General features: G+C 40.8%; 1 protein-coding gene across 1 annotated transcript in view; it reads left to right on the top strand.

The window, feature by feature from the left end:
- Positions 1-25,885, top strand: part of LOC122554210 (dihydropyrimidine dehydrogenase [NADP(+)]-like) — a 739,011-nt gene that overhangs the window by 367,394 nt on the left and 345,732 nt on the right. The window contains exon 11 of the mRNA XM_043698867.2: positions 2,936-3,146. Coding sequence (XP_043554802.2) covers positions 2,936-3,146 — 211 coding nt within the window. The remainder of the gene's footprint in view (positions 1-2,935; positions 3,147-25,885) is intronic.

Raw genomic sequence — 25,885 nt, 5'->3', positions numbered from 1 at the left:
ATTTAAGTTCTTGTACCTCTCCTGCACTTGTCTGTTTCTCTGATACACTTAAGTGTTTCAGAATCTCCCTTACAATTTCAGCTTTACTTTTGTCCTTGGTTAAATCCAAATCTAACTTATTTGCTAATTTTAAAAGTGTGGCTTTTTTCTTTTCTTCTGAACTTTCTTAGCAAATTTGAGAATCATCTTCAAATCCCCGAACCTCTTTCACAAATTTCAGAGCCATTTCTCTCACTTTTAATTTAATCAACCACAAGTTACCAAAACAAATTGCCTCTACTACATTTTATTTAAAGATCTCGGACACTATCCTGCAGGTGTTTAAATCTGCTGGGATTTTTCATACCCCCAAATCATTCAAATCTGTCTAATCCAATTGAAATCCTAACGACAAACCTCTAAACTGTTGCGACACAGGATAAACCCTCCTGCTTAATTTAAACCAGCAACACAGAAAAGGTTTATCCCATGCAGTAATCTGTGAAAATTCAAGAGGCCAAGAACTATTTAAAGTAAAAGTGAACAACTTTATTTCTTAAATTATAACAGAGAATAATTAACTAACAACTATTTATTATCCTTCCTCTAACCTATCTTTTACCTTACCTTCTATAATACGAGTTTGATAAAACTCACGATTAAGATTTACAAAACAAAAATTTTTATCTCAAAACCGAGCAGCTTTTGGTTCTTCTCTATATTCCTGTCTTCTTGGGGATTCTGCTTCACAGGTTACTGATCGATAAAGGTACATTTAAAAGAGCTATTCTCTGGACAATTTGCAGATGTCATTGACTTGGCAGTTCTCCTCTCAACTGTCCAATTTTCCTCAGCCTTATACCCTCAAAGCATTGGATTGTGTTATTAGCTTTTAAAATTCAAAGTTGATTGGAGTTTGGTATTTTTTGGGGTATAATTTAAACTGATTGGCCTAATTCAAATCTGTTTTTGTCTCCAAGCAACCAGCTACACTAATTGCTGGACCAAAAGGTTACCTTATGTCTTTTTTTCAGAACACTTGGTGCTGTCAGGTAGTTCTGGTGCCTTTAACTCTTTTAAAGGAACTACACTTCTACTCTACACTTCTACACCTTCATAACATGCGCAAGGAGACAACCTCATAGATAGAGTAAGCTGTCTCACTCGCCTTGATCATCAGAATATGATGGAAACCAAAGACTTTCTCAGGGTTCAAGTGTGATTCCTGCATAACATATTAGACATACACTTACACATAAAACAGAAGAAGCTCGTGAAAGATATCTTTGCTGTCGAGTGACAACTGCTCACACAAAACTGCAAACCCAATCCACCTGATTATCCTTATTAAAGAAATTGACTTTTGATATTTAAAAATACCTTCCATTAGGAAAATAACTCTTAATCGTTGATCATTTATCCTAATTTCTGGCAAGCTCATGTAACCAAACTTCCAGCTGCGAGAGCTACTATTACATGAATCTCAATTGCTGAGTTCAGAGTCACAGCAATTTGCAGAGTGACTTGGATTTCACTGCCATTAAATAGCACCATAATGGCCATCCACAAGCTCTAAGGCTCAGAGATTCATGAAAGCAATCAAGAAATGTGTTCAGACTGCTCAGTTGGACACTTTATCTTGGCAGTAATAGTGCAGGCAATTCCTGTGTAAATAACTACCATCTCTGCCTCACTGCACTATGGGTGAAGAAACTGCAACAACTATGCTCCATCACAAATTAAGAATCACAGTACCTCATGCTGTCACATGCAACTAAAACGATAAGATTGTAAAGAAAAATCACAAGGCTCAGGCAGAAGTGAAGGATAATGCTGTTTGAAATGCTGCGCCGAGCCTGATGAAATCAGTTTTGGTGATCATGTCCTTGTGAAGAATCTCATACAAACTATTTGCACTCTGAATTGTTGAATTGTTTCAACTATAACAACTCAAATGACCAGAAAGGTGTTTATCTTCAAGAAAATACTACCATTGTGCAAATCTCATCATTACTGGTATTCATGCAGACTGAAAACAGTATTGATTTTAAAAGTTCAGACCTAGATAAAGCAGCCATCTGACAGTTTGTAATGCCCCTTTCAGGAATAGGAGACCTCATTCGTACCTAAACTGTGATTTTCTTTAATATTATATTTGTTATATTTTGGAAGGTTTTGTTTTGGGAAATGTCAGTGTATTGATTGGAAGGTTGGAGTGTCCTTATGCAGACACTAGAGGGGGAACTTGGGCATTTTTGTTTTAAATAAAATCATATAACTTCTAAGACAAATCCTGGGCAGGATTTTGCACATTGGATCAGGACGTCTGTGTTGAGGTCAAATGTGGACCTTAACCTGACATTGATGTTTCCGAGATTGGTTAGTCTGATGTCATGGGCGTGCTTGATAATCAATTAACAGCTGTAACTGTGGCCAAATAGGTGTGGAAGGGCCTCAAAGTCTTCCTGGAATGCTGGACCCTTCCCAATGTATCATCGAATGGCCAGGTAACTGCCATGCCCTTAATGTCTTGAGAAGCCCAAGGCTGATTAAACGGGAAATTTCCAGTTGACTCTAGTTTGCGGATTCGTTGTAAATTCCTAACAATTGAATATGGTTAGACCATCTGCCTTTACACCAAGCCTCTCCCAAAAAAGACTCATGAGCAGGATGGTCCTGGCAAATAGATGTCCCAGCAAGCAAGCCCACCACTTCCATTCTTATTTCCATCGGCCTCTGAAAATTCTGCTCTCACTGTTTGGGAGGTGAAATGCCAACAGTAAGAAAAATGGCATGGAATAAATTACAGTACATTTCCACAAACGTAGATTCTGCACAATGTCCAGTGTTTGTAGATTGATGCATGCGTTCAGAGATGCACTCTAATATTAGCATGAAGGTCAAGGTTGTTCTGTGCTGAACAATGTTGTTTCTGCCTCTTGCAATTGTCTATTAGATGGAACTAGCAAAAGAAGAAAGATGCGAGTTTTTGCCTTACATGTCACCAAGAAGGATTATTCTGAAAGGTCAGCGCATTTCTGCAATTGAGTTTGTTCGTACAGAGCAGAATGATCTTGGAGATTGGATTGAAGATGAAGACCAAGTTATTCGCTTAAAAGCAAATGTTGTCATCAGTGCATTTGGATCCATTCTGAGTGATTCTTCAGGTATGCCACATAAATATTTCCTAAATTTATTTATGAGAAGCTTTAACAAAGCATAAAAGATAATTGTGACTTGTTTTCTCCTGAGCTATTACATTATTAGATAGCATTGGTGTCCACATTGTAACATTTCTGGGCAATTTGTCAAACTGTTTTCTTCTGTGGTGCTGGATTCTAACCCTGGCGAACAGTTCTGTACTAGTTCAGGGCTACTGTGCACATGACTGATTAAAGAACCAGGAATCGCTAGAAGTACTCAATTGGTCAGGCAGCATGAGTGGTGAAAGAAACACAGTTTGGGGGCAGAATTTTATAGCGATCCAAATGACATGGATTTTGGTGAGGCATGTGCAGAACTGGATGACAAGTGCAGGAGTAACAATGTCAGGAATAACTCATGCTGCCTTTTATGCTTTTCACAAGGGGCTTGATGAGATTCTCACCAGGGAATAGCAGGTTGCCAACTGACAATTATTGTTAATTGTTAAATGATTTGTTGCCAGTTCAACTTGACTCATTAGCAATTAGCCTCTCATCTTAGCAAATGTGCCAAACAGACTCAATATCAAGAAAACTCAAGAAAGCCAATGTAGATACCTCGTGGATTCAATTTGCCTCTTGCTCCAAAGGACCTCCGTGTTGGACCCTGGGCACCAACATCTCAGGGCACGGTCCGGGGCACCAGCTGCATGCATTCCATATCCATCGTCATTGGCATCAAACATGTGCCAGCCTCTCTGAACTCTCATGGCACTTAAAGGATGTTTCTGCACCTTGGGCTGCACCATCAGCTACCACCATGACATCAAGGGCACACATTCAGCTCATGGAGTAGACCAGGCTGCATCTCTTGGCACTTACTCTCACAGGGCTCAATCTGATCCTCCCTGCATTGTCACAGCATCCCTGGCTTGCATTGTCTTGCCTTTTCTTTTTGAGCTTTGCCCTTTCTGTCGGAGATGCCAAGTTCATGTAAATTCTGTCTTGCCTTGGCATTTAGCACAGACACAAAGCCAGAAAGATTGTTATAGTCATCGGGAGGTCTCAGTGAAGTCAAGGGAAATAGATTTTGCTTGGGGGAATCCCAGTACAGTGATGTCATGGCAGCCTCTGCTCCCAGTCCACAGCTTGCTCAGGACAGTGAGAATCAGGTTCCTTTCCATGGAAAGCTGAAGGCCAATTGGATTCTTTCTACCCTACTGTGGGCTACTTGCATCCTGGATTGAGAAACAGGCAGGTATTACAGGAGTTAAAATTGGGTGACCGAGGTATTACTATTGGTGTAAGTGGGGAGGTGTCCCAGGCAAGTGAGTAGGTAGCACTGAGGTCATGCAGGGTTAGTGCTGTCACAATTTGGAATGGGTGAGAGCAAGTGAGCGGGGCTGGTGCAGGCTGCAACTGAGTGATGTGCGGTATTGAGGAGAAGACAGTGGTACTAAACTGGCAGAGTGCAGATGTACATTGACCTTCTTCCATCAGTGCTGTGCATTCCTCCACACTAGGAGAAAGTGAGGACTGCAAATGCTGGAGATCAGGGTTGAAATGTGTGGCACTGGAAAACACAGCAGGTCAGGCAGCATCCAAGGAGCAGGAGAATCGATGTTTCGGGCATAAGCCCTTGATCAGGAATGTTGGTGGGGGTTTAAGAGGGCTGAGAGATTTATAGGAGGGTGGGGCTGTGGAGAAGGCCCCTGGGGTGGTGATAAGTAGGTGCAGATTAAGGTGATAGTGATAGGTCAGAGGGGAGAGTGGAGCAGGTAGGCGAGAACGGAGATGGACAGGTAGGACAGTTCAAGAGTGTGGGGCCAAATTGGATCTGGGATGAGGTCAGGGGAGGGGAGATGAGAAAACTGGTGAAGTCGATATTGATACCGTGTGGTTGGAGGGTCCCAAGGCGGAAAATGAGGGTAGAGCAGTGGATGTAGTATACATGGATTTTAGTAAGGCATTTGATAAGGTTCCCCATGGTAGGCTTATGCGGAAAGTCAGGAGGCATGGGATAGAGGGAAATTTGGCCAATTGGATAGAAAACTGGCTAACCGGTCGAAGTCAGAGAGTGGTGGTAGATGGTAAATATTCAGCCTGGAGCCCAGTTACAAGTGGAGTTCCGCAGGGATCAGTTCTGGGTCCTCTGCTGTTCGTAATTTTTATTAATGACTTGGATGAGGGAGTCGAAGGGTGGGTCAGTAAATTTGCAGATGATACAAAGATTGGTGGAGTTGTGGATAGTGAGGAGGGCTCTTGTCGGCTGCAGAGGGACTTGGATATGATGCAGAGCTGGGCTGAGGAGTGGCAGATGGAGTTCAACCCTGCCAAGTGTGAGGTTGTCCATTTTGGAAAGACAAATAAGAATGCGGAATACAGGGTTAACGGTAGGGTTCTTAGTGAGGTGGAGGAACAGAGGGATCTTGGGGTCTATGTTCATAGGTCTTTGAAAGTTGCCACTCAGGATAGAGCTTGTAAGAAGGCCTATGGTGTATTAGCGTTCATTAGCAGAGGGATTGAATTCAAGAGTCGTGAAGTGATGTTGCAACTGTACAGGACTTTGGTTAGGCCACATTTGGAGTACTGTGTGCAGCTCTGGTCGCCTCAGTTTAGGAAAGATGTGGAAGCTTTGGAGAGGGTGCAGAGAAGATTTACCAGGATGTTGCCTGGAATGGAGAATAGGTCGTACGAGGATAGGTTGAGAGTGCTAGGCCTTTTCTCGTTGGAACGGCGAAGGATGAGGGGTGACTTGATAGAGGTTTATAAGATGATCAGAGGAATAGATAGAGTAGACAGTCAGAAACTTTTTCCCCGGGTACAACAGAGTGTTACAAGGGGACATAAATTTAAGGTGAAGGGTAGAAGGTATAGGGGAGATGTCAAGGGTGGGCTCTTTACCCAGAGAGTGGTGGAGGCATGGAATGCGCTGCCTGTGGGAGTGGTAGAGTCAGAATCTTTGGTGACCTTTAAGCGGCAATTGGATAGGTACATGGATGGGTGCTTAAGCTAGGACAAATGTTCAGCACAACATCGTGGGCCGAAGGGCCTGTTCTGTGCTGTATTGTTCTATGTTCTATGTTCTTCCTCCAGGCGTCAGGTGGCTTGGATTTAGCAGTGGAGGAGGCCCAGGACTTGCATGTCCTTGCTGGAGTGGGAGGGGGAGTAGAAGTGGTTGGCCACAGGACGCTGGAATTGTTTGGTGCATGTGTCTCAGAGCTGTTCCCTGACACCTTCTGAAGTTGTGCAAAAGTAAAGACAGACCTTTTAGAATGGAGACAAGGAGAAACTTCTTCAGCTAGACTGTGGCAAATCTGTGGAATTCACCACATAGAAGGCTATGAACGCTAGGTCATTGAGTATATTTGAAACTGAGTTAGATAGATTCTTGATTGTCAAGGGGATCAAGGATTACGGGGTGAATGGGGTTGAGAAACTTGTCAGCCATGATTGAATGGTGGAGCAGACTTGATGGGCTGAATAGCCTTATTTCTGTTCCTATGTCTTATGGTCTTCCTGAAGAAGGGCTTATGCCCGAAACGTCGATTCTACTGTTCCTTGGATGCTGCCTGACCTGCTGCGCTTTTCCAGCAACACATTTTCAGCTCTGATCTCCAGCATCTGCAGTCCTCACTTTCTCATTATGGCCTTATGGTCTAACATTCTTTCTTATAGCAGAGCGACCAGAATTGAATGCAGTATCAATTGTGGCCTCACCGATGTTCTGTGCAGCCACAATATGACATCCCAACTCCTATTCTCAATTCACTGACCAATGAAGGCAGGCTTGCCAAATTTTTTCTTCATCACCCTGTCTATCTATGACTCCACTTTCAAGGGGCTATGCACCTGCACCCCAGGTCTCTTTATTCAGCAACATTCCCCAAGACCTACCCATAAGTGTATTAGTCCTGCCCTGGTTTGCCTTATCAAAATGCAACATCTCACATTTATCTAAATTGAACCCCATCTGCCATTCCTTGGCTCATTGGCCCATCTGATCATGGTCCCATTGTACTCTGAGATAACCTTCTTCGCTGTCCAATTCACCATACATTTTGGTGCAATCTGCAAATTTACTTACCATACCTCCTACATTCACATCCAGATAATTTATATAAATGATGAAAAGCAATGGACCCAGCATGAATCCTTGTGGCATGCCACTGGTCACAGGTCACTGGTGTCATTTATATAAATTATTTGGATGTGTATATGACATTTGATTTGCTGGTTGTTGGTACAGGGTCCTTTTGGTTCATTAGTAGCTGTTTCATTGTGTTGGTAGGCCAAGAGGTCAAAGAAGTCTGGTAGTCTCTCCACAGAATCTGCCAGACCAGCTGAGCTTTTTTGAGCAATTTCTGTTTTTGTTCCCAACAGTGTCTGCTTCATCTTGTTATTTCTTACCTCTATGAATATAATTCTACTTCTTCGCATCCAAGATCATCTCTTGCTATTCATGCTTATTGAAAAAATTACCTCAGTTTTCCAAGTTATTTATATTCTGTCTCCTGGCCTTGATCCTTATGCTGGCTTTTCTGTAAGAATCTCACATTTTTCCCAATATGTTGTCTTTGTTTGGCATGGACTGTCTCTCAACATAATGCAAACCCTCATCCATTTACCCTTTGATATATATTATGATTAGATTAGATTCCCTACAGTATAGAAACAGGCCCTTTGACCCAACAAGTCCACATCTGCCCCTCCAAAGAGTAACCCACCCAGACCCATTCCCCTACCCCGACTAATGGATCTCACACGATTGGCAATTTAGCACAGCCAATTCACCTGACCAACGTATTTTTGGACTGTGGGAGGAAACCGGAGCACCCGGAGGAAACCTGTACAGGCACGGAGAGAATGTGCAAACTCCACGCTGACAGTTTCCCGAGGCAGGAATCAAACCTGGGTCCCTGATGCCGTGAGGCAGCAGTGCTAGCCACTGAGCCACTGTGCCACCCATATTAGCTGATGATTGATCATTTCAGGGATTCTACACATGTTGGTAGCTTCCCTGATAATGTGTTTCCTCCCTCTCAGCAGATGTCACTCACAGCAGGATTGTTTGTACCTGTAATAACCATATCTCTGATGACACTAGCTGTCAGTTGTTCAGACTCTCATGATTCAGCAAGATGTGTCAGGTTAGACTGATCAAGGTTCCCTGTTTCCCCATTCTGTGATGTTGAGCACGTACCATTCAGAAGCAACACTAATAGAAAGTTGAAAGTATATTTTCAAAGCTTTCAAAATCTTTACTGTATGGATTCATCATTCCTCAGTTAGTTTTAGTGCAATACAGCTTCTAGCATGCTATCCTCAGGACCGATAACAGGGTTGATAAACTTATCTGCTCAATCTTTTAATCAATTCTGCAGTTATGTTATGTGTGGAAGGGACACTCCAATTCTCTCTCATAGCTCCTTTCATTTCCACAACAGCAGGATTGGGAAAATTCACAGCCATTCTGACTCACCCAGCAATTCAAAATTGCAGGGGTACAGTTTTAATTCTTCATGGGTATCTATTTATTTTATAGTAGCTGCTCCTGCGCTGTTCAGAAAATTCACTCAATCTCAACTTCACATTTCTAATATCATGTTTCATGCAATTGATTTAATGGCTGCTACAACATAAAATGAAAGCACTTACAACAGAGGTGGATCTCACACGACTACTGCAAGATGGCTATATGTACAAATATATTTCTCAAAACGTTACCCACATTTGACCTATACATGTCTAATTGTAAGCATTGTTTAACCCTGTCATCTGTTCTGACACAATATACTCACTCATACCTCTCGTGCAACCTTAACACACCACTCTGTACCCTGGCCAACATCTCTGTCTCAGGCTTGCTGCAGTGCTCCAGCGAAGCTCAGTGCAAGCTGAAAGAACAACACCTCATTTTGTACTTGGGGACCCTGCAGCCCTCCAGACTCAATATGGAGTTCAATAATTTTAGGGCCTGAACTCTCCTATGTCTTAGCCCCCTACCTCACACAACAAGCTTTGTTATAACATAGCTTGCCATTACACACTACCTATTATTAGCCACTAACAGTCTCCATTAACAGCTATTCATTCTCCTAGCCAGATCGGTATCCACTCCTTTGTCTGTCTAACTGTTCTCTCTCTTTGACCTCCATCTCCACCTATCATTTACTCCTTATCCCCTCCTCCATTCTATCTTCTGCATAAAACCATATTTTGCTGGCTAATATCAGTTCTGAGGAAGGGTCACCAGATCTGAAACGTAAACTCTGATTTCTCTTCACAGATGCTGCCAGACCTGCTGAGCTTTTCCAGCAACTTCTTTTTTTGTCTCATGTAGCTGACTTTGTTTTCATTCACAGGAAAATAAACCAAATTCCTTACAATTTAGTTACATCACCAAAGAGTCAAATTGTAACCGTAAAAATGACATGAAAACCCTCCATTATTGCAAGCATTCCTGCACAAAATAAGGATTTTCTTTCCCCAAAATCATGTCTGGGACTTTATTGCCCCAGGAATTAAGGCTAATAAAAATTAGGAAAACATTTAGAGAATGGCTTATCAGTTTAGAAAAAACTAAATTCTAAGAACATTGTTTAGGACATTTTAATTAGAAAATGCTCAGCATTGTTTTTTTTGAATTTTCCTTAACGACCTTGAATGATTGGGCCATATTCCCATGTGAATAGCTACTCAAACATTGTTTTACTGTTGCTCTGCTTATCTTTATTTGCCAGGTTTCTCTAATGGGTGATGTGATGCTGATTATTGTGGTAAAGAAATGCCTGTATTCTGATTGGTTGAGCGACAATAATAAATCCTTGATAATGCCACACTTCAGTGCAATAAAAAAATCGAAATTGTACAACTGTGCCAAAAATTGCAATATGTAAAAGTACATACAGTGATTACTTTTAAGCAATACTTGTTAACCCTATATTGTAGAGATGTAGAGACTATTCTATTTGTATTTGAGCAGTCCCTCATCATAGATGTATAAACTGTGGCTGTGTGTGTGTGTGTGTGTGTGTGGAGGAGGGAGAAGTGTATTTAAGAAGATGAACAGTGTCAAATTTCAGTAAAATCATCTGTACACTGTCAGAAAAAAACATTAATGAGCTGCTAAAGCTGAAATTACAAAGACTCCAGAAATTGGTTAAACATCACAGCTATTAAACTGTTTACTGAAGCATTACAGATATACTGCAGCTAATGAGCATCTCTGCTATTTAAACAAGTGCAAACTGAACAGACATTACATGGATGCATAATTAGTTAAGGCATTTTGAATTGATAAGAATTTTAGCTTTTTATCTGCTTTACATTTTCTCAATACCAAACATAGACAATCGTTATTACAGCACGTCTTGTATGACTCATAGATTTGAACCTTAATTTTGTCCTTAATTTGTTGTCTGTTCTTTTTCTCATTTGAGTCCCTGTACCTTACTTCATACTGCCATGAACCCCAACAATAAAGATTAGGATCAAATAAACAGGCTACAAATGCCAGGAGAGACAGTGCAGTCCGTGTATCAGTCAGTAGGGAGCATGGAGTCAAAAATACACGAATGATGCAGTGCCTTTGGGACAACTGCTCCTTAATTGTTGAATGTTGCTGCACATAAATTACAATACAAGGTTAGCTCATTTGAATATTTAAATTTTGCCTGTGGCACCTTGCTTATTACTTGATTTGAGAATTCCGACACCTCAGAACTACCTAAAGGTTCTTCATGTTTTGGCAATGCAATTTAATTATAACGTCGCTGAAGAATTAGGGAACAGTATTTTGGAGTATGCTTGCCTCTGTTCGCAATAGCGCAATTTCAGCGGGGATCAGTTCACGCGCTTTGTTCTATGCATGTGCCGATGTCTCGCTGAAATATCCATGCCATTCTGTGCATGTGCCAATCCCCATGCCGTTCTGTGCATGTGCTGATGTCACGCTGAAATATCCATGCCATTCTGTGCATGTGCCAATCCCCATGCCGTTCTGAGCATGTGCTGATGTCACACTGAAATATCCATGCCATTCTGTGCATGTGCCAATCCCCATGCCATTCTGTGCATGTGCCAATCCCCATGCCGTGCATGTGCTGATGTTAGCTGCTGACAAAGCAATTCTCTGTGAGAGGTACTGTAGAGAGCAGCTTTCTGACATTTTGTAAATGTACTGTGTTAAATTTACTTCTGTTTCATTAATAAATATGATTTCAAACTTCATTCAGGCTGTGCTATACTTTGCGTTAGACTTTCGGGTGATTTTTGACCGATTGTGAGTGATTTTTTTGTTGGTCTGCCCCTAACCCCATAGACCCTATTATTTTTATTAAGCTGGGACACAACTATGGCATGAGAGGAGAGCTATCTGAATGCGTAAGCAATTTATGCCTGCAGGGATGGAGAAGGTGGTTGACCAAAACCGAGGCTCAACAGAGCCCAATGAAAGGGAGGGAAAACTGAGATTCAATTTTAAGAGTTCTGTTCTGTGAACTTCTGGAAAGGGTTGTTAAGCAAGCAGTGGGGTCTTCCGATTTACACAGTGCCTTATTGAGATTCAGAATCATTCGGTGTTGCAAACTGGACTTTGAAGATTCTCATACTGCCAATTCCCCAGATGATATTTAGCAACATTAACCTGTAGACAGCCAATTGGGTGCAAAATATGGAGCTGTCTCTCAATAAAAAGCTGATGAGGGCAAAGTCAATTGAAAATTGAGATTCATAATTTTTTGATATGAAAGAATCAAAGATTATGGAAACTAGGTGGGTGGTTAATGGATAGATAAGTTATGCTTTAATTAAATGGTGGAACAGATTCAAGGGCTAAATGGCATCCTTCTTTCCCATGTTTCTAAATGGTGGAAGTTTTTTAAAAAAATATAGACTCATTGACAGCAAAGTTTTTAATTGGAACGCTACAGGGACAAGCTGTTCCAAGATTTTGAATGCTAGAGGTTAATGAGTTGTTTTGTTTATGTTAAGCAAGACCATCTAGTAATGAGCCACTTATCACCACTTACCACTGAGCCTACTAGAATTTATTAGTGGCTCAGGAATTATATTATATTCCATCAGACATGTTCTTGCCCACTCACTAAGCCTGTGTAAATCCTCCTGAAGCTGCTTTATATCTTCCTCACAAAACAGATATCCCCACTTAGCTGTGTATCTTCCACAAATTTGGAAATGTTACATGTATTCCCCACTTCAATATATATGTTGGACAGCTGGGATTGCAAGTACTGAAACAAACACAGAGAAACACTGGAGAAACTCAACAGGTCTGGCAGAATCTGTGGAGAGAGAAACAGAGTTAACGTTTCGGTCTGGTATGACTCATCTTCAGCACTAACTGTTCTCATTGCTTCTCCTTGATCAATTTTGTTCCTCACATCCTCAAAGTCGCTAACAAAATCATCAAACATGAGTTCCCATTCACCAATCTATGCTGTCTACATGCACACAGAACATTATTATCCAAGTGTCCTTTTAGCTCATCTTTTACAACAGATTTTAGCAGTTTCTCTACCATTGGTATAAAGCTAACGGTTCTGTAATTCTGTGATGTCTCATTCCCTTTTTAAAACTTGTGGTGACATTTACTACTTTCCAATCTATAGGATGTACTTCAGAACCTGAGAATTTTGGAAGATAATCACCAATACATCAACTCTATGTAGCCACCTCTTGCTGGATGCAGAATATCAGGTCCTATGATCTGATCAACTTTTAGTCCCATTAATTTCTCCAGTCCCATGAATCACTGCCTATGGATTGGAAATTTGAAAATATCGGTTTGCTATTCAAGAAAGGAGGAAGATAGAAAACAAGGTGCTATTAGTCTAAGTTGCTACAGCGCAGTTTAGAGGGTAACAGAGGACTTTAAGTAAATCAGATTATGACTGGCCAGAATCAACATGGGACAGTACATAAAAATATAATCATGTCTGTTAGAGTTTGAGAGGTTCTGGCTAGCTGGGGAATGGCTAGCTGGGTAGATAAAGGGAAACCAGGGGATTTGTATATTTAGAATTTCAAAAAGATGTCACACAAGAGGTTGCACAGAGTTAAGGCTGGAGGGAATAATGTAAGAGTATGGATTGAGGGTTAGCTAGTGGACAGAAAACAGCAGGAATAAACAAGCCACTTTTAGGTTGGCAGGCTGAAACCATTGACTTTCTGAAAGTGCTTGGTTCTCGGCTATATTGAAGCTGCATCAGTGAGATGAGGAAACATAGAGTGTATTAGATATAAAACAAAATTAAACATGTTGGAACTGTGTTTTCATTGGGTCAGATAGCATTGGAGATTAAAAAAAAAACATCAGAAGGTCATAATCTTGAAATGTTCATTTTTGATTTCCAACTCCATTTGTATACAAGTCCGTGCTTGCCTCAATGACATTCCTGAGGAGTTCTATCCAAATAAAGAGATGTAGAATGCAATATAGATGGAGGATCATAAAGATGCCTCAGTATGGAAAGTTTTCACTCTCACCATTGTGTCTAAAGCCCTGTTTGTATCGATCCATTGTCATTTACCCTTAGGTTGCCTTGTACCACTGGTAGTTTAGATTAGAATGGTGCTGGAAAAGCACAGCAGTTCAGGCAGCATCTGAGGAGCAGTAAAATCGACGTTTCGGTCAAAAGCCCTTCATCGGATGCTGCCTGAACTGCTGTGCTTTTCCAGCACCACTCTAATCTAAAATCTGGTTTCCAGCATCTGTAGTCATTGTTTTTACCTTGTACCACTGGTATCTTGTCCACAGCCTCCACTATAACAATTAACTATTGTAGTCCAACCTGCATTCACCTTTCAATGACCAATGTCTCAGTCTCTCTGTTTATATATTATTAAAATGATTTACTCTGACCTTTAATCTCCCTCCAAGATGTGTTAAAAGTACTAACTTCTTGAGCTTCCTGTACCTTTTTTTCTATAATTCTTGATGTAGCTCCCCTATTCCACATTTCAATTTTCTTCACAGCTTTTATTTCAGGGTGACATTGTTTATCCAAAATAACTGGTATCCTTTCTTTGTATGAATGGGTTTGGAATGTTGGCTCCATTGTTTTCATTCAGCAGCTGTTCAGATTGTTCATTTCCAAACTAAGTTTGAAAACAATGATAAACACACCTTAGTACAAGTCAGTTTGCTAAACTTCAAAAATGGTGAATATTGATTATTGCTCAGAGAGATATTAGCATATCTATTTGATTCATGAATTGAGTGTTTGTACAAATATTTCCTTTGTTAAAGGCTTTAATAATTATTATAGGAAACCGCCCCTTTTGTATTAAATCTCCAATTCATATGGACTTTGAAAGGAATCTTTTAGATAACAACAATATGAATTTAAACCAATGTAAAAAGCAACATGAAAAATGAAAAAGATGGAAATATAAACTGGAAGCAGTAAATTATCTCTTCATATTCAATTTTGATTAAGTGAAAACTGAGTAAATTTCAGATCCAGTCAAATATATATATTTCCAATATGTACTAAAACAAAGTCATGTAGGCAACTGGCTAGTATATAAAAGAATGATAGCATTCAAAGATATGCAGAAATTAAGTAGCTAAACATCAGAAATGACTCAGTGGCACTGGGCACATAATCTTGAACAGAATGAAATGTTATCCATTAATAAAGTAGAAAAGGAAAATGATATGTCTGTGCATATTGGCTATTCAATTATCATGTCAGCTCAAGTTATTCAGACCATGAATACATTATCAATGAGACCATATTTGGAACAGTTTGTGCACTTTAGATTATTCTGTCTTCATAGAGCTATTTATATGGTAGAGAAATTTCAAAGAAGAACAGCAAATATGATTCAAGATAGAAGGATCTAAATTAATGTGGAGAGACTTTCTGAATGGAATTTGTTTGCATGGGAGAAAAGTAGATGAAAGGAGATAGGTTTTCAAAATGCTGAAAGATGGTGAAAACACAAGAAGATTATATACAAGACAGTGGTGTTGGGTGGAACAGCTCTGGGGTGAAACATATATTTTTTTTGGTTAAGTGTCAGTTTTGTTGAGTTTCATAAAGGACTTTCCTCTGTAAAGCCTAACAAATTTTCACATCACATCTTATCAAAAGCACCTAATTCATTATCCACCCCATCCATATGGTGCGTAATTTGTCCAACTCTAATTCCTTTCTACTCCTTGCAACTGATGGAAATCCTGGATTGGACTGGAAACACTGGCAAGTACACCATCTTCAAAAGACCATTGTGCACTTGGACAAGTGCTATTAATCCTGACATGGCTCCTGCCATTGCTTGAAAATTGGCATCCCTCTTTGTGGGCAGTGACCTGGGGAATTGAGTTTGAGGCGATGGTGCAGAGGTGGGGCAACCTCTTCCATTAACATGGGCAGTGGAGGACACAACACCAGCCTTGTGAGAGGTTGCCACCCGAGTCAGTCTCAGCTGTCTGGAGGAATGCACAGCACTTTAGTAAGGGGGTCAATGACATTCTCCTCTCTGCCAGTGTAAGTGGCACTAATTCTCCAACACCTTTTACTCACTCTAACTCTGCAACTGCATCCACCAAGCTCTACCACTCTCACAATTGCCTGCAACATCTTCCCTCGCTCACTCTCACCACCCTATAACACCAATCCTGCATGCCAACTAAATTTCCTGAACACACCATCTCACCTGCACCAACAGTAACAGCTGTGGCACCGATTTTCATCTCTCTTTCACACCTGCCTCTTTCTCATTCCAGCAGGAAAACAGCCCACAGCAGAGCAAAAAGACTTAAGACAGGTGGTGTGCTGCCTGACATTTGGTTCTTCACCTTTTATAAGGAGAGGATCCAGACTCTGATTACCCTGGATAGCTGACTCTTGGCCTGGAATTGGAGGCTGCGGGCTTAGCGTGACAGAAGCTGCTGAGTAAGGTCTATCTCCCTTGACTTCACAAAGGACTGCTAACCACCCTGACAAGTGTCCTGGTTTTGTGTCTGTGCTAAATGGCAAAACAATGAATTGTATTGAATTGAATTTATTGTCACGTGTACCGAGACACAGTGAAAAGCTTTGTCTTGCGAGCTACACAGGCAGATCACAGAGTTAAGTAGCATAGATCAGTAAATAATAGGTAAACAGCGGCAAAAACTAAAACACAGGTACAGGCAAATGTAAAGAGTTTGAGAGTCCATTTAGCATTCTAACAACAGTCGGGTAGAAACTATTTTGGAAAGCTGATGATGTGTGCGTGTACATGCTTCTGTACCTTCTTCCCAGTAGTAGAAGTTGTAGAAAAACATTGACAGGGTGGGATGTATCTTTAAGAATGCTGGCGGCCTTTCCTTGACAACGGGTCTGGTAGATGGCCTTTGTAATTGTCTGGGTTGAGTTCACCACTCCTTGTAACCATCATTGATCTTGAATGGTACAGTTGCCATCCAAGGTAGTGATACATCTGGACAGAATGCTCTTGATAGTGTGCCTATAAATGTTGGCAAGTGTATTTACCGTCATGCCAAATTTTCTCAGCTGCCTGAGGAAGAAGAGACATTGTTCGGTCTTTGTAACCGGTGCATTCACATGAAGAGTCCAAGAAAGCTTGTTGTGGATGACCACTCCCAGGAGCTTGACAGTCTTCACTCATTCCACCTCTATGTTGTTATGTGTAGGGGGGCACGAGTAGCATCCCACCAAAAGTCAATAATGAGTTCTTTGGTTTTGCTGGCATTGATAGCTAGGTTGTTCTCAATGCACCATTTTTCTAGGCCTTTCATCTCCTGTCTGCTTCGTCACTATCTGAGATTCGACCGACTATGCTGGTGTCATCAGTGAACTTGTAAATGGCACTTGTCTGGTATTTGGCGACACAGTCATGGGTATATGATGCGGGGGCTGAGTACGCACCTCTGGGGTCTCCAGTGTTGAGTGTTAGTGAGAATAAAATATTGTCTCCAATCTTCACTGATAATGGCCTGTGGGTCAGGAAACTGAGGATTCAGTTGCAGAGAGTGGGGCTTAGTCTGAGATCAGTAAGTTTAGTAAGCAGTCTCGAAGGGATAATAGTGTTGAAGGCTGAACTGTAGTCAATGAGTAGGATTCTTCTGTAGATAGTTCTTGGTGTGAAGACATTCTAGGGAGGCATAAAGGGCAAGTGATAATGCATCTGATGTGGATCTGGCAAATTCTGGAGTTGATTCATGGCGAAATGATTAATGGAGTTGATACTGGCGAATCCTCTTGCAAAGATGCCTATCTTGAAGGAGTTCTCCTCTCTCTACAAGGATTTCAGTGAGTCTCTGCAACCCCCAGGCCATCTCCTCTGCCCTCAAGCTCTTCAATCATGTCCTGACTACCTATTGTACTCTTAGCTACCTTCTCCCAGCCCCAACCCCCTCCCATTTATCTCTCCACCCCAGAGGCTCCCTGCCTCATTCCTGATGAAGGACTTTTGCCTGAAATATCGATTTTCCTGCTCCTCGGATGCTGCCTGACCTGCTGTGCTTTTCCAGCACCACTCTAATCTGGAGTTGATTAATGCCATGACCAGCCTTTCAATGCATCAGTATAATGAGGCCAGTATCTCTGGCTGAGGGGGCAAGATACTAAAAGTCAACGCAGTGATTCTGTGAGCATCCATGTAAGCTCAAACTGGGTATCTGCTAAGAAAATAAGCAACCAGGCCAAAGAGATAACCTGGTCCAGTCCATGATCTCAGTGTGTGTCCCTGAGCATGAAGTACCCTTACTCCAGCACTAAAATAGTAGTTGCCATGGTGAATCATTGAAGTACAGAAATGTATTGCAAATGCATCAAATGTGCTATGAGGGTTCTTAGAGGCTGGCACATGTCAGATGTCTATGTCCATGGGTGTGGACCGCATGTGGCTTGGAATGGGCCCTGGGATTTTCTGAGGAAAAGTACACTGGCATTGAAGGCAGTCCACTAGGCTAATCCCTGCTATGGAGAGATTGTCTTATGAGAAGACGTTTAGTAGGTTGGTCCTACACTTATAGTCATAGAGTCATACAGCATGGAAACAGCCCATGCCAAACTTACTCCTAAACTAAACTAGTCACACCTGTCTGCTCCTGCCCCATATCCCTCCAAACCTTTCCTATCCATGTACTTATCCAAATGTCTATTAAATGTTGTAACTGTGCGCACATATACTACTTGCTCAGGATGTTTATTCACCTGAGAACCACCCCCTGTGTAAAAAAATGCCTCTAAATCTCTCTTTTCTCACCTTAATAATGTGTCACCTGGTCTTGAAATCCCCCATCCTAGGGCCTCATGATATTATTAACATCCATAAGGTCACCTCTCAAGCCTCCTCCTCACCAGTGGAAAAAGATCCCAGTCCATCCAGCCTTTCTTTATAACTCAAATCTCCACACCTGGCAACACCCTGTTAAATCTCTTTTTAAACATCTCCAGCTTAATAATATCCTTTCTATAACTGGGTGACCAGAACTGGACACAGTACTCTAGAAAAAGCCTCACCAATGTCTTATGCAACTGCAACATGAATTCCCAACTCCTATCCTCAAAGGATTGAGCGATGAGTTCAGGAAAATGAGACACAACCATACTGAAACATCCAGGTCTTGTGAAAAGATCGTTTCCCCATGTGGAAGGGTCCGAGACTAGAAGGTGCAAACTCAGAATAAGACATTGCCCTTTTATGCAAAAGATAACAAGGGTACTTTTCTCTCAGAAGGTAGTGAATCTGTGCAATTCTTTACCAAAGGGAGGTGTTAAGGCTGTGTCATTGATATATTCATGGCTGAGATAGACAGATTTGAAATCAATAAGGGAATCAAGGGTTATGAAGAAAAGACAGGAAATTAGAGTTGAAGGTTATCAGATGAGCCATGATCACATTGAATGGTGGAGCAGACTCGGTGAGCTGAACGGCTTGCTTCTGTTGTAGATCTTGTATTGATGCTTGATGTCCAACATGGACGTCCTAAATATTTTGGGAGTGCTCCTGAAGACTTCCTTCCAACAAGCGATTCTTCATCACAACTCCTTATCTTCCCAATGAGAAGCTGTTGTCATGAGTAGAACTGTGCACACAGAGTTGGATTAGGGGAGCTATTTTTAGTAATGGTGTTGAGAACACACATCTGTAAATGTATTAGCCATAGAAAAATGTTTTTTTGGATGGCATAGCTACAATGCCCATTGTCTATTTCTAGCTGTACTTAGAGTCATAGAATTGTAGAGTCATAAAGTTATATAGCACTTCAGTCCAGCTCATCCATGATATCCTAAAATTAACTAATCCCACTTGCCTGTATTTGGTCCATGTCCCTGTAAACCTTTTCTATTCATGTGTCTTCCTCTCCAACAGTTTCACTTTCTGAAGTCTAAGTCTTATAAAACCTGGAATTGTTTTAAATGGTATTAAAAATAAATAAAATGGGAAAGATGCATTTGCAATTAGTCATTGAGAGAATCATTTGGATGCCTCTTGGGTTAGTCTTTACACAGTGTACGTTCGAGCTGCAGAAACTATAAGAGCTCCCATTGCAATATAGGTGGCATTTCCAACAACTACTCTCTATATACATATGATTTTATTGCAAGGTCCATGCACAAAAACATCAAATTTGTTGTCTGACCTTGTAAACGGCAACGATTATTTATATTTTTGAAGACTCTATAAATAATATTCTCTATAGTCTTCTCAAATATAAATATACAAGGCAGCAAATAATATTGAAACTATTAATGCAGATGCTTGTTTCAAACTATTACTGTTGAAAAATTGCGAAAATAATTGCTTGTTGAATTGTGATACAAAGCTGCATTCAAAGGAAAGCTCACATATTAATTAAAAATAAATGTAATTTTGATATGCATTTTTCAATTTGTGACATCTGAACAAAATAATGTTGGAAAAAATAAAACATGTCCTTGGGAGTTACATTCATTCAATTAACCAAGGAATTGATGGTTAGGAATACTTACAATTTGCTTTTTGACTTTTTAATTCATTCAGTAGTGCACCATCTGAATTCCAATGTTAAATTCCTTTTCTTCCAGAGCAGCAGGGCAAAGATACTAAAAGCAACAAAGAAAGATTGTCATAAAAATGGATTTGCAAGGCTATTTCCGACATTACAAGTTGACCTTGTGACATTTGAAGCCCTGTAAAAACATTTTAAATCTGAAATGTTCAAGCTTATATGAAGCTCACAAAATTAAAAGCCAGAGGCAGGATCTGAAAAATTCAACTGTGGCCTTAAAGAGGTTCACTTGTAACAATTCCCCTAGGATAGGATGAAAAGTGTGTCATCTAGTGTTGAGAAACCTCTTGTGTTATGCTCGGATATTGTGGTGCCAGTCTAAAGAAAAAATGCATCAGTAAAACTTTTTCTTTTTTAGTTTTGGCTCTATTAATATGCATAACAAAACAAGTTCCATTTTGAATTCCAAATCAAATGTGCAATTACATATCTTTTGACAGTACATTTATTTTGCACGGTCTGCGCCTCATTGCTAGAATTCCTTCATCTCTCTTACCCTGCCTTTGTTCCTGATCTATTGAAATTTATTCGTCTTGATGCACTGTCTTTTCTGTCCTCATTCCTCAATGGTCCGCTGTTTAAAGTCTCAGCTTCTTTTCCCTTGTGAAGGCATTATTCTGTTTGTTTGTCCATTTCTCTCTCTTTTGAACTAACAACGCTACTACCTTATTTGTGTGTAATTACAGTGCTGTAATGCAACACTTACAGTGGTTATTAGAATTCCATATTTGATACAGACTATTGAACAAGTCTTTTCAATACCACACAAAAGGACAGGAAGAAAGAGCTAAATTGGCTCTCACAACCACTAAGCACTTTCCAGCCAGTGAAGTGTACTCATTGCTGTAATGTAAAAAAATGCAACAGTTAATTTAAACACATCATAGTTCCCACAAGCTGCAATGAGACAATGCTCAGAATATCTGTTTCAGTTGTGATAGGTAAAGGATAACTCAGGACCTTCAGTCCTGATGAAGGGCTTTTGCCCGAAACGTCGATTTTCCAGCTCCTCGGATGCTGCTGGACCGGCTGTGCTTTTCCAGCACCACAATAATCTGGACTCTGATTTCCAGCATCTGCAGTCCTCACTTTTGCCAAGGATAAATATTAGCCATTTCTTTGAAACTGCGTCTGAAAGACATTGTCACCAAGTATTGTACTCCCTCAGAGTATCAGCATTGTGTGCACTGGAAAGGAAATTGAACCCATTTAGTTCATCAAATTTTCAAAGTGGAGATGGGGGAAACTGAAAAATTCCATGCCTTAACACCCTGCACCTCAAATGGACAGATGGTGAACTTTGCCCCGAACATTTGGTGCTAAGTGCCTCCAAAAGACAAGATCTATCTACCTGGTGGCCATGGCAATGAGAGTATATGGTAGCCATTTGATGATTGTCACTGTCTTGCTTGAATGAGATTTCAGACTTGGACAGGTAGCTCCATACTATAAATGTACTGTATATCAGATCTTGTACATGGAGAATACACTCAAAAATGCATCATGTGACAATAGTTGCAGAATAAGGGAATAATCCTAGAGTGGTTAAATGTGGATACAAGCCTGCGAGTAGATTATTTTATGTTGTCACCCTCAAACCCCTTTGAACCATGTAAATTTTCAGAAGTTGAGCAGCAAGTAGAGATTTAGTTGTTGATAGTGCTGTGCTGGGGAAAACCACACTCTGGGTCAGATGCTGTTGTAATTAGATTAGATTAGATTAGATTACTTACAGTGTGGAAACAGGCCCTTCGGCCCAACAAGTCCACACCGACCCGCCGAAGCACAATCCACCAAGACCCATTCGCCTACATTTACCCCTTCACCTAACACTACGGGCAATTTAGCATGGCCAGTACACCTAACCTGCACATCTTTTGGACTGTGGGAGGAAACCAGAGGAAACCCACGCAGACATGAGGAGAATGTGCAAACTCCGCGCAGACGGTTGCCCATGGCAAGAATTGAAAGGGTCTCTGATGCTGTGAGGCGGCAGTGCTAACCACTGCGCCACCATGCCACCCCCACTGTTTTAGTTTAAATATGCTGCAGTTCTGGTGTAAATGGCAGAATAAAGTTATCATCTCAAAGGTTAAAACAAAAGTGGAAATTAAATCAAATTCTATTAAGTAATAAATAATAAAAATCAAAAAATAAAAATAAAATGAACAACAAATACAGAAAGAATAATGAACAATGACTTCATATGCTTTGTTCACTAAGGCTCCAACACTCTGAAGACAAAGCTTTGTGTATTTGCTGCAGCAGACCCTGAGGTTGCTGTGAGAGGTCCATATCTTGATTGAGATCATTCTCAGTAGACAGTAAGGTCAGCAAGGGTCAACCACAAATATGGTTTTATGAGTTTCAACTTTGGGAAGCTTTTTTCACTACCTGCTACCAGTAAGCCCATGGTTAATGGAATCCATGTGGTTTAAATGCTGTCATGAAGTTCATTACTGTAAATAAATTGCAGAACATCTTGAGGAGCAGCACAGCCCATTGGTCGCAGGCTCTGGAGTAGCTAAATCCTTCATATTGATCTCCTTTTTGCCAATAGGGAGAGGAAGCTCGACATGCTTCACGCATGAGGGAAACTTGAAGTCAGTGAGGGTATTGAATTTATTGCTGAATTCGAAGAATAAGAGCCTTATTTCACAATGTTGGAGTTGGAAAACCTTTGCAATACTTGTGACTGCACCGCAAGAGAAATTGCGTTTTGTCAAGCTGTCCAGCTGAAAGCTATTTCAACAGTTGGTCTATCAAAACTGAGAAAAGGAGTCTGCTTTAGTGACACAGGAAGAGGAAAAGCACAATCATCCTGTTGAAGCTGCTGTACAGGATAGTTAGATCATAACTGGTCACCAACATTAATAGCAGTTCTCTGTGCTACCCTCATATTCCTTGTTGTTATTATTATCTAAAAATCTCTCGATTTTTGCCTTGAACGCATTCACTCTTTTACCTCCTCAGAGTGAAGAAATACCTCTCCATCCTAGTTTGAAATGGCTTGACCCTTATTCTGATGTTATGTTCCCGATGTCTAGCCTCAAACTTCCTAACTACATCTACCCTTGAATTTCATGTAAGAATTTCTAAGTTTCAATGAGATCATCTCTCATTCTTCAAAACTCTAGAAAACGCAGATCCAGTTTCTTTAAGTTCTGTGCATAGGTCTTCCTAAGACTGTTCCACACTTTCAAGGAATAGGGCAGTTAGCCTCATTTGCCCTCTCTCTATGGCATCTACATCTTTCTTTAGATAAGAAGATCAAAACGGTACACAATACTCTAGGTGCAGTGTCATCATACATACATTTATGTATGTATGATGACACTGCACTGAGAGTATTGTGCTCGATACATTTGCAACAAGACATCTGACTCAAAGGTAGAAGACAGAGGGTGGTGGTGGAGGGTTGTTTTTCAAACTGGACGCCTGTGACCCGTGGAGTGCCACAAGGATCAGCGCTGGGTCTACTACTTTTCATGATTTGTATAAATGGTTTGGATGTGAGCATAAGAGGTACAGTTAGTAAGTTTGCAGATGACACCAAAATTGGAGGAGTAGTGGACAGCGAAGAAGGTTACCTCAGATTATAACGGGATCTTGATCAAATGGGCCAGTGGGCTGAGAAGTGGCAAATGGTTTTTAATTTAGGTACATATGAGGTGCTGCATTTTGGGAAAGCAAATCTTAGCAGGACTTATACACTTAATGGTAAGGTCCTAGGGAGTGTTGCTGAATAAAGAGACCTTGGAGTGCAGGTTCATAGCTCCTTAAAAGTAGAGTCACAGGTAGAGAGGATAGTGAAGAAGGCATTTGGTATGCTTTCCTTTATTGAGTACAGGAGTTGGGAGGTCATGTTGCAGCTGTACAGGACATTAGTTAGGCCACTGTTGGAATATTGCATGCAATTCTGGTCTCCTTCCTGTTGGAAAGATGTTGTGAACTTGAAAGGGTTCAGAAAAGATTTACAAGGATGTTGCCAGGGTTGGAGGATGTGAGCTTTAGGGAGCGGTTGAATAGGCTGGGCTGTTTTCCCTGGAGTGTTGGAGGTTGAGGGGTGACCTTATAGAGATTTGTAAAATCATGAGGGGCATGGATAGGATAAATAGGCAAGATATTTTCCCTGAGACAGGGAGTCCAGAACTAGAGGGTATAGGTTTAGGGTGAGAGGGGAAAGATATAAAAGAGACCTAAGGGGCAACCTTTTCACGCAGAGGGTGATACATGTATGGAATGAGCTGCCAGAAGAAGTGGTGGAGATTGGTACAATTGCAACATTTTAAAGGCATCTGGATGGGTATATGAACAGGAAGAGTGTGGAGGGATATGGGCCGGGTGTTGGCAGGTGTAACTAGATTGGGTTGGGATATCTGGTCGGCATGGACGAGTTGGACTGAAGGGTCTGTACATCTCTATGACTCTATGAATCTATCTTTGCTCCTGTACTCAAATCCCCTTGTGTTCAGGGATGAAGGGCTCAAGAATGTTGGAAGAAAGTGAGAACAGGATACTGAGTGGGATGATCAACCATGATTATATTGAATGGTGGAGCAGGCTCAAGGAGTTTAATGGCCTACTCCTGCTCCTATCGCCTGTGTTTATATGTAACATACGTATACGATAAACTTTCTGAATTGCTTACTGCACCTGTACAAGATTTTCGTGATTAATGAACAAAGTCTTTGGTTACCAACATTGCCCAAACCCTATCTATGAAGCATGCTACCTGTCTATTTTGTCTAGCATTAACTTAACATTAACGTTAAATTTCCTCTGTCATGTATCTGTCCATTCACTTGGAGTGCCCAGGTTCCTTTGAAGCTTCCTTGTCTTCTCAAAATTTTTAAGTCATTAAGAACTGGAAATATGATATTTGCTCACCATCATTTACATAGATTGTGGACAGTTGTGGATTCAGCACTGATCCTTGCAATGCTCCATTGGTAACAGTGTGCCATCTTGCGAATGACCTATTTATTCCTATCCTCTTTTTCTTCATCTGTTAACTAATTCTCAGGCCATAACCAAATACTGTACTCCCTTCCAATGTCATGCCCTCCAATTCTGTTTACTAACCTTTTGCGCCTGTGAGAGAGGAAAAAATTTAGAATACAAACCATAGAACTGTACAGCACAAGAATAGGCCCTTTGGCCTACGATGTTGTGCCAAACGTGATGCCAAATTAAACGAATCCCTTCTGCCTACCCTTGGTCCATGTCTCTTGTATATACATGTTCTTATCTAAAAGCCCTGTAAATCCCTCTATTGTATTTGCCTCCACCATTATCCTGGCAGCACATTCCAGACTCCTGCCACTGTCTGGACTTAAGATGTTAAGTTATTTATTTGCCAAACTCTTTACAAAACTAAACAACTGTGTCTGAGAGAATCAAAGAGACGCTTTGCCAGCATTTACAAGATCTTTGTTTGTTCACATAATCCATATGACTATCATTATATCATTATTAATGATTGTTGGTTTCATGATTAGCAGTTGCTGTCATACTATTGCCACTAGTAATCCAGAGACCTGGGCTTATATTCTGAAGACAAGTAGTGAAATTTGAATTCATTTGACAAAAGAACTGTTTAAAAAAAGTCTTGTTTTGTTTAGTCTAAAGTCAATTATTTTAAAACCCATCTGATTCACTGATGTCCTTCAGAGAAGGAAAATGTGCCACTCTCATCTGGTCTGCCCACATGTGACTGTAGACTCAA

Source organism: Chiloscyllium plagiosum, unplaced genomic scaffold (genome assembly GCF_037043375.1).
Source record: "Chiloscyllium plagiosum isolate Xiang-an unplaced genomic scaffold, Cpla_swu_hap1 HiC_scaffold_9, whole genome shotgun sequence".
Taxonomy (NCBI): Eukaryota; Metazoa; Chordata; class Chondrichthyes; order Orectolobiformes; family Hemiscylliidae; genus Chiloscyllium; species Chiloscyllium plagiosum.
This window is presented reverse-complemented; position numbering and strand designations above follow the sequence as displayed.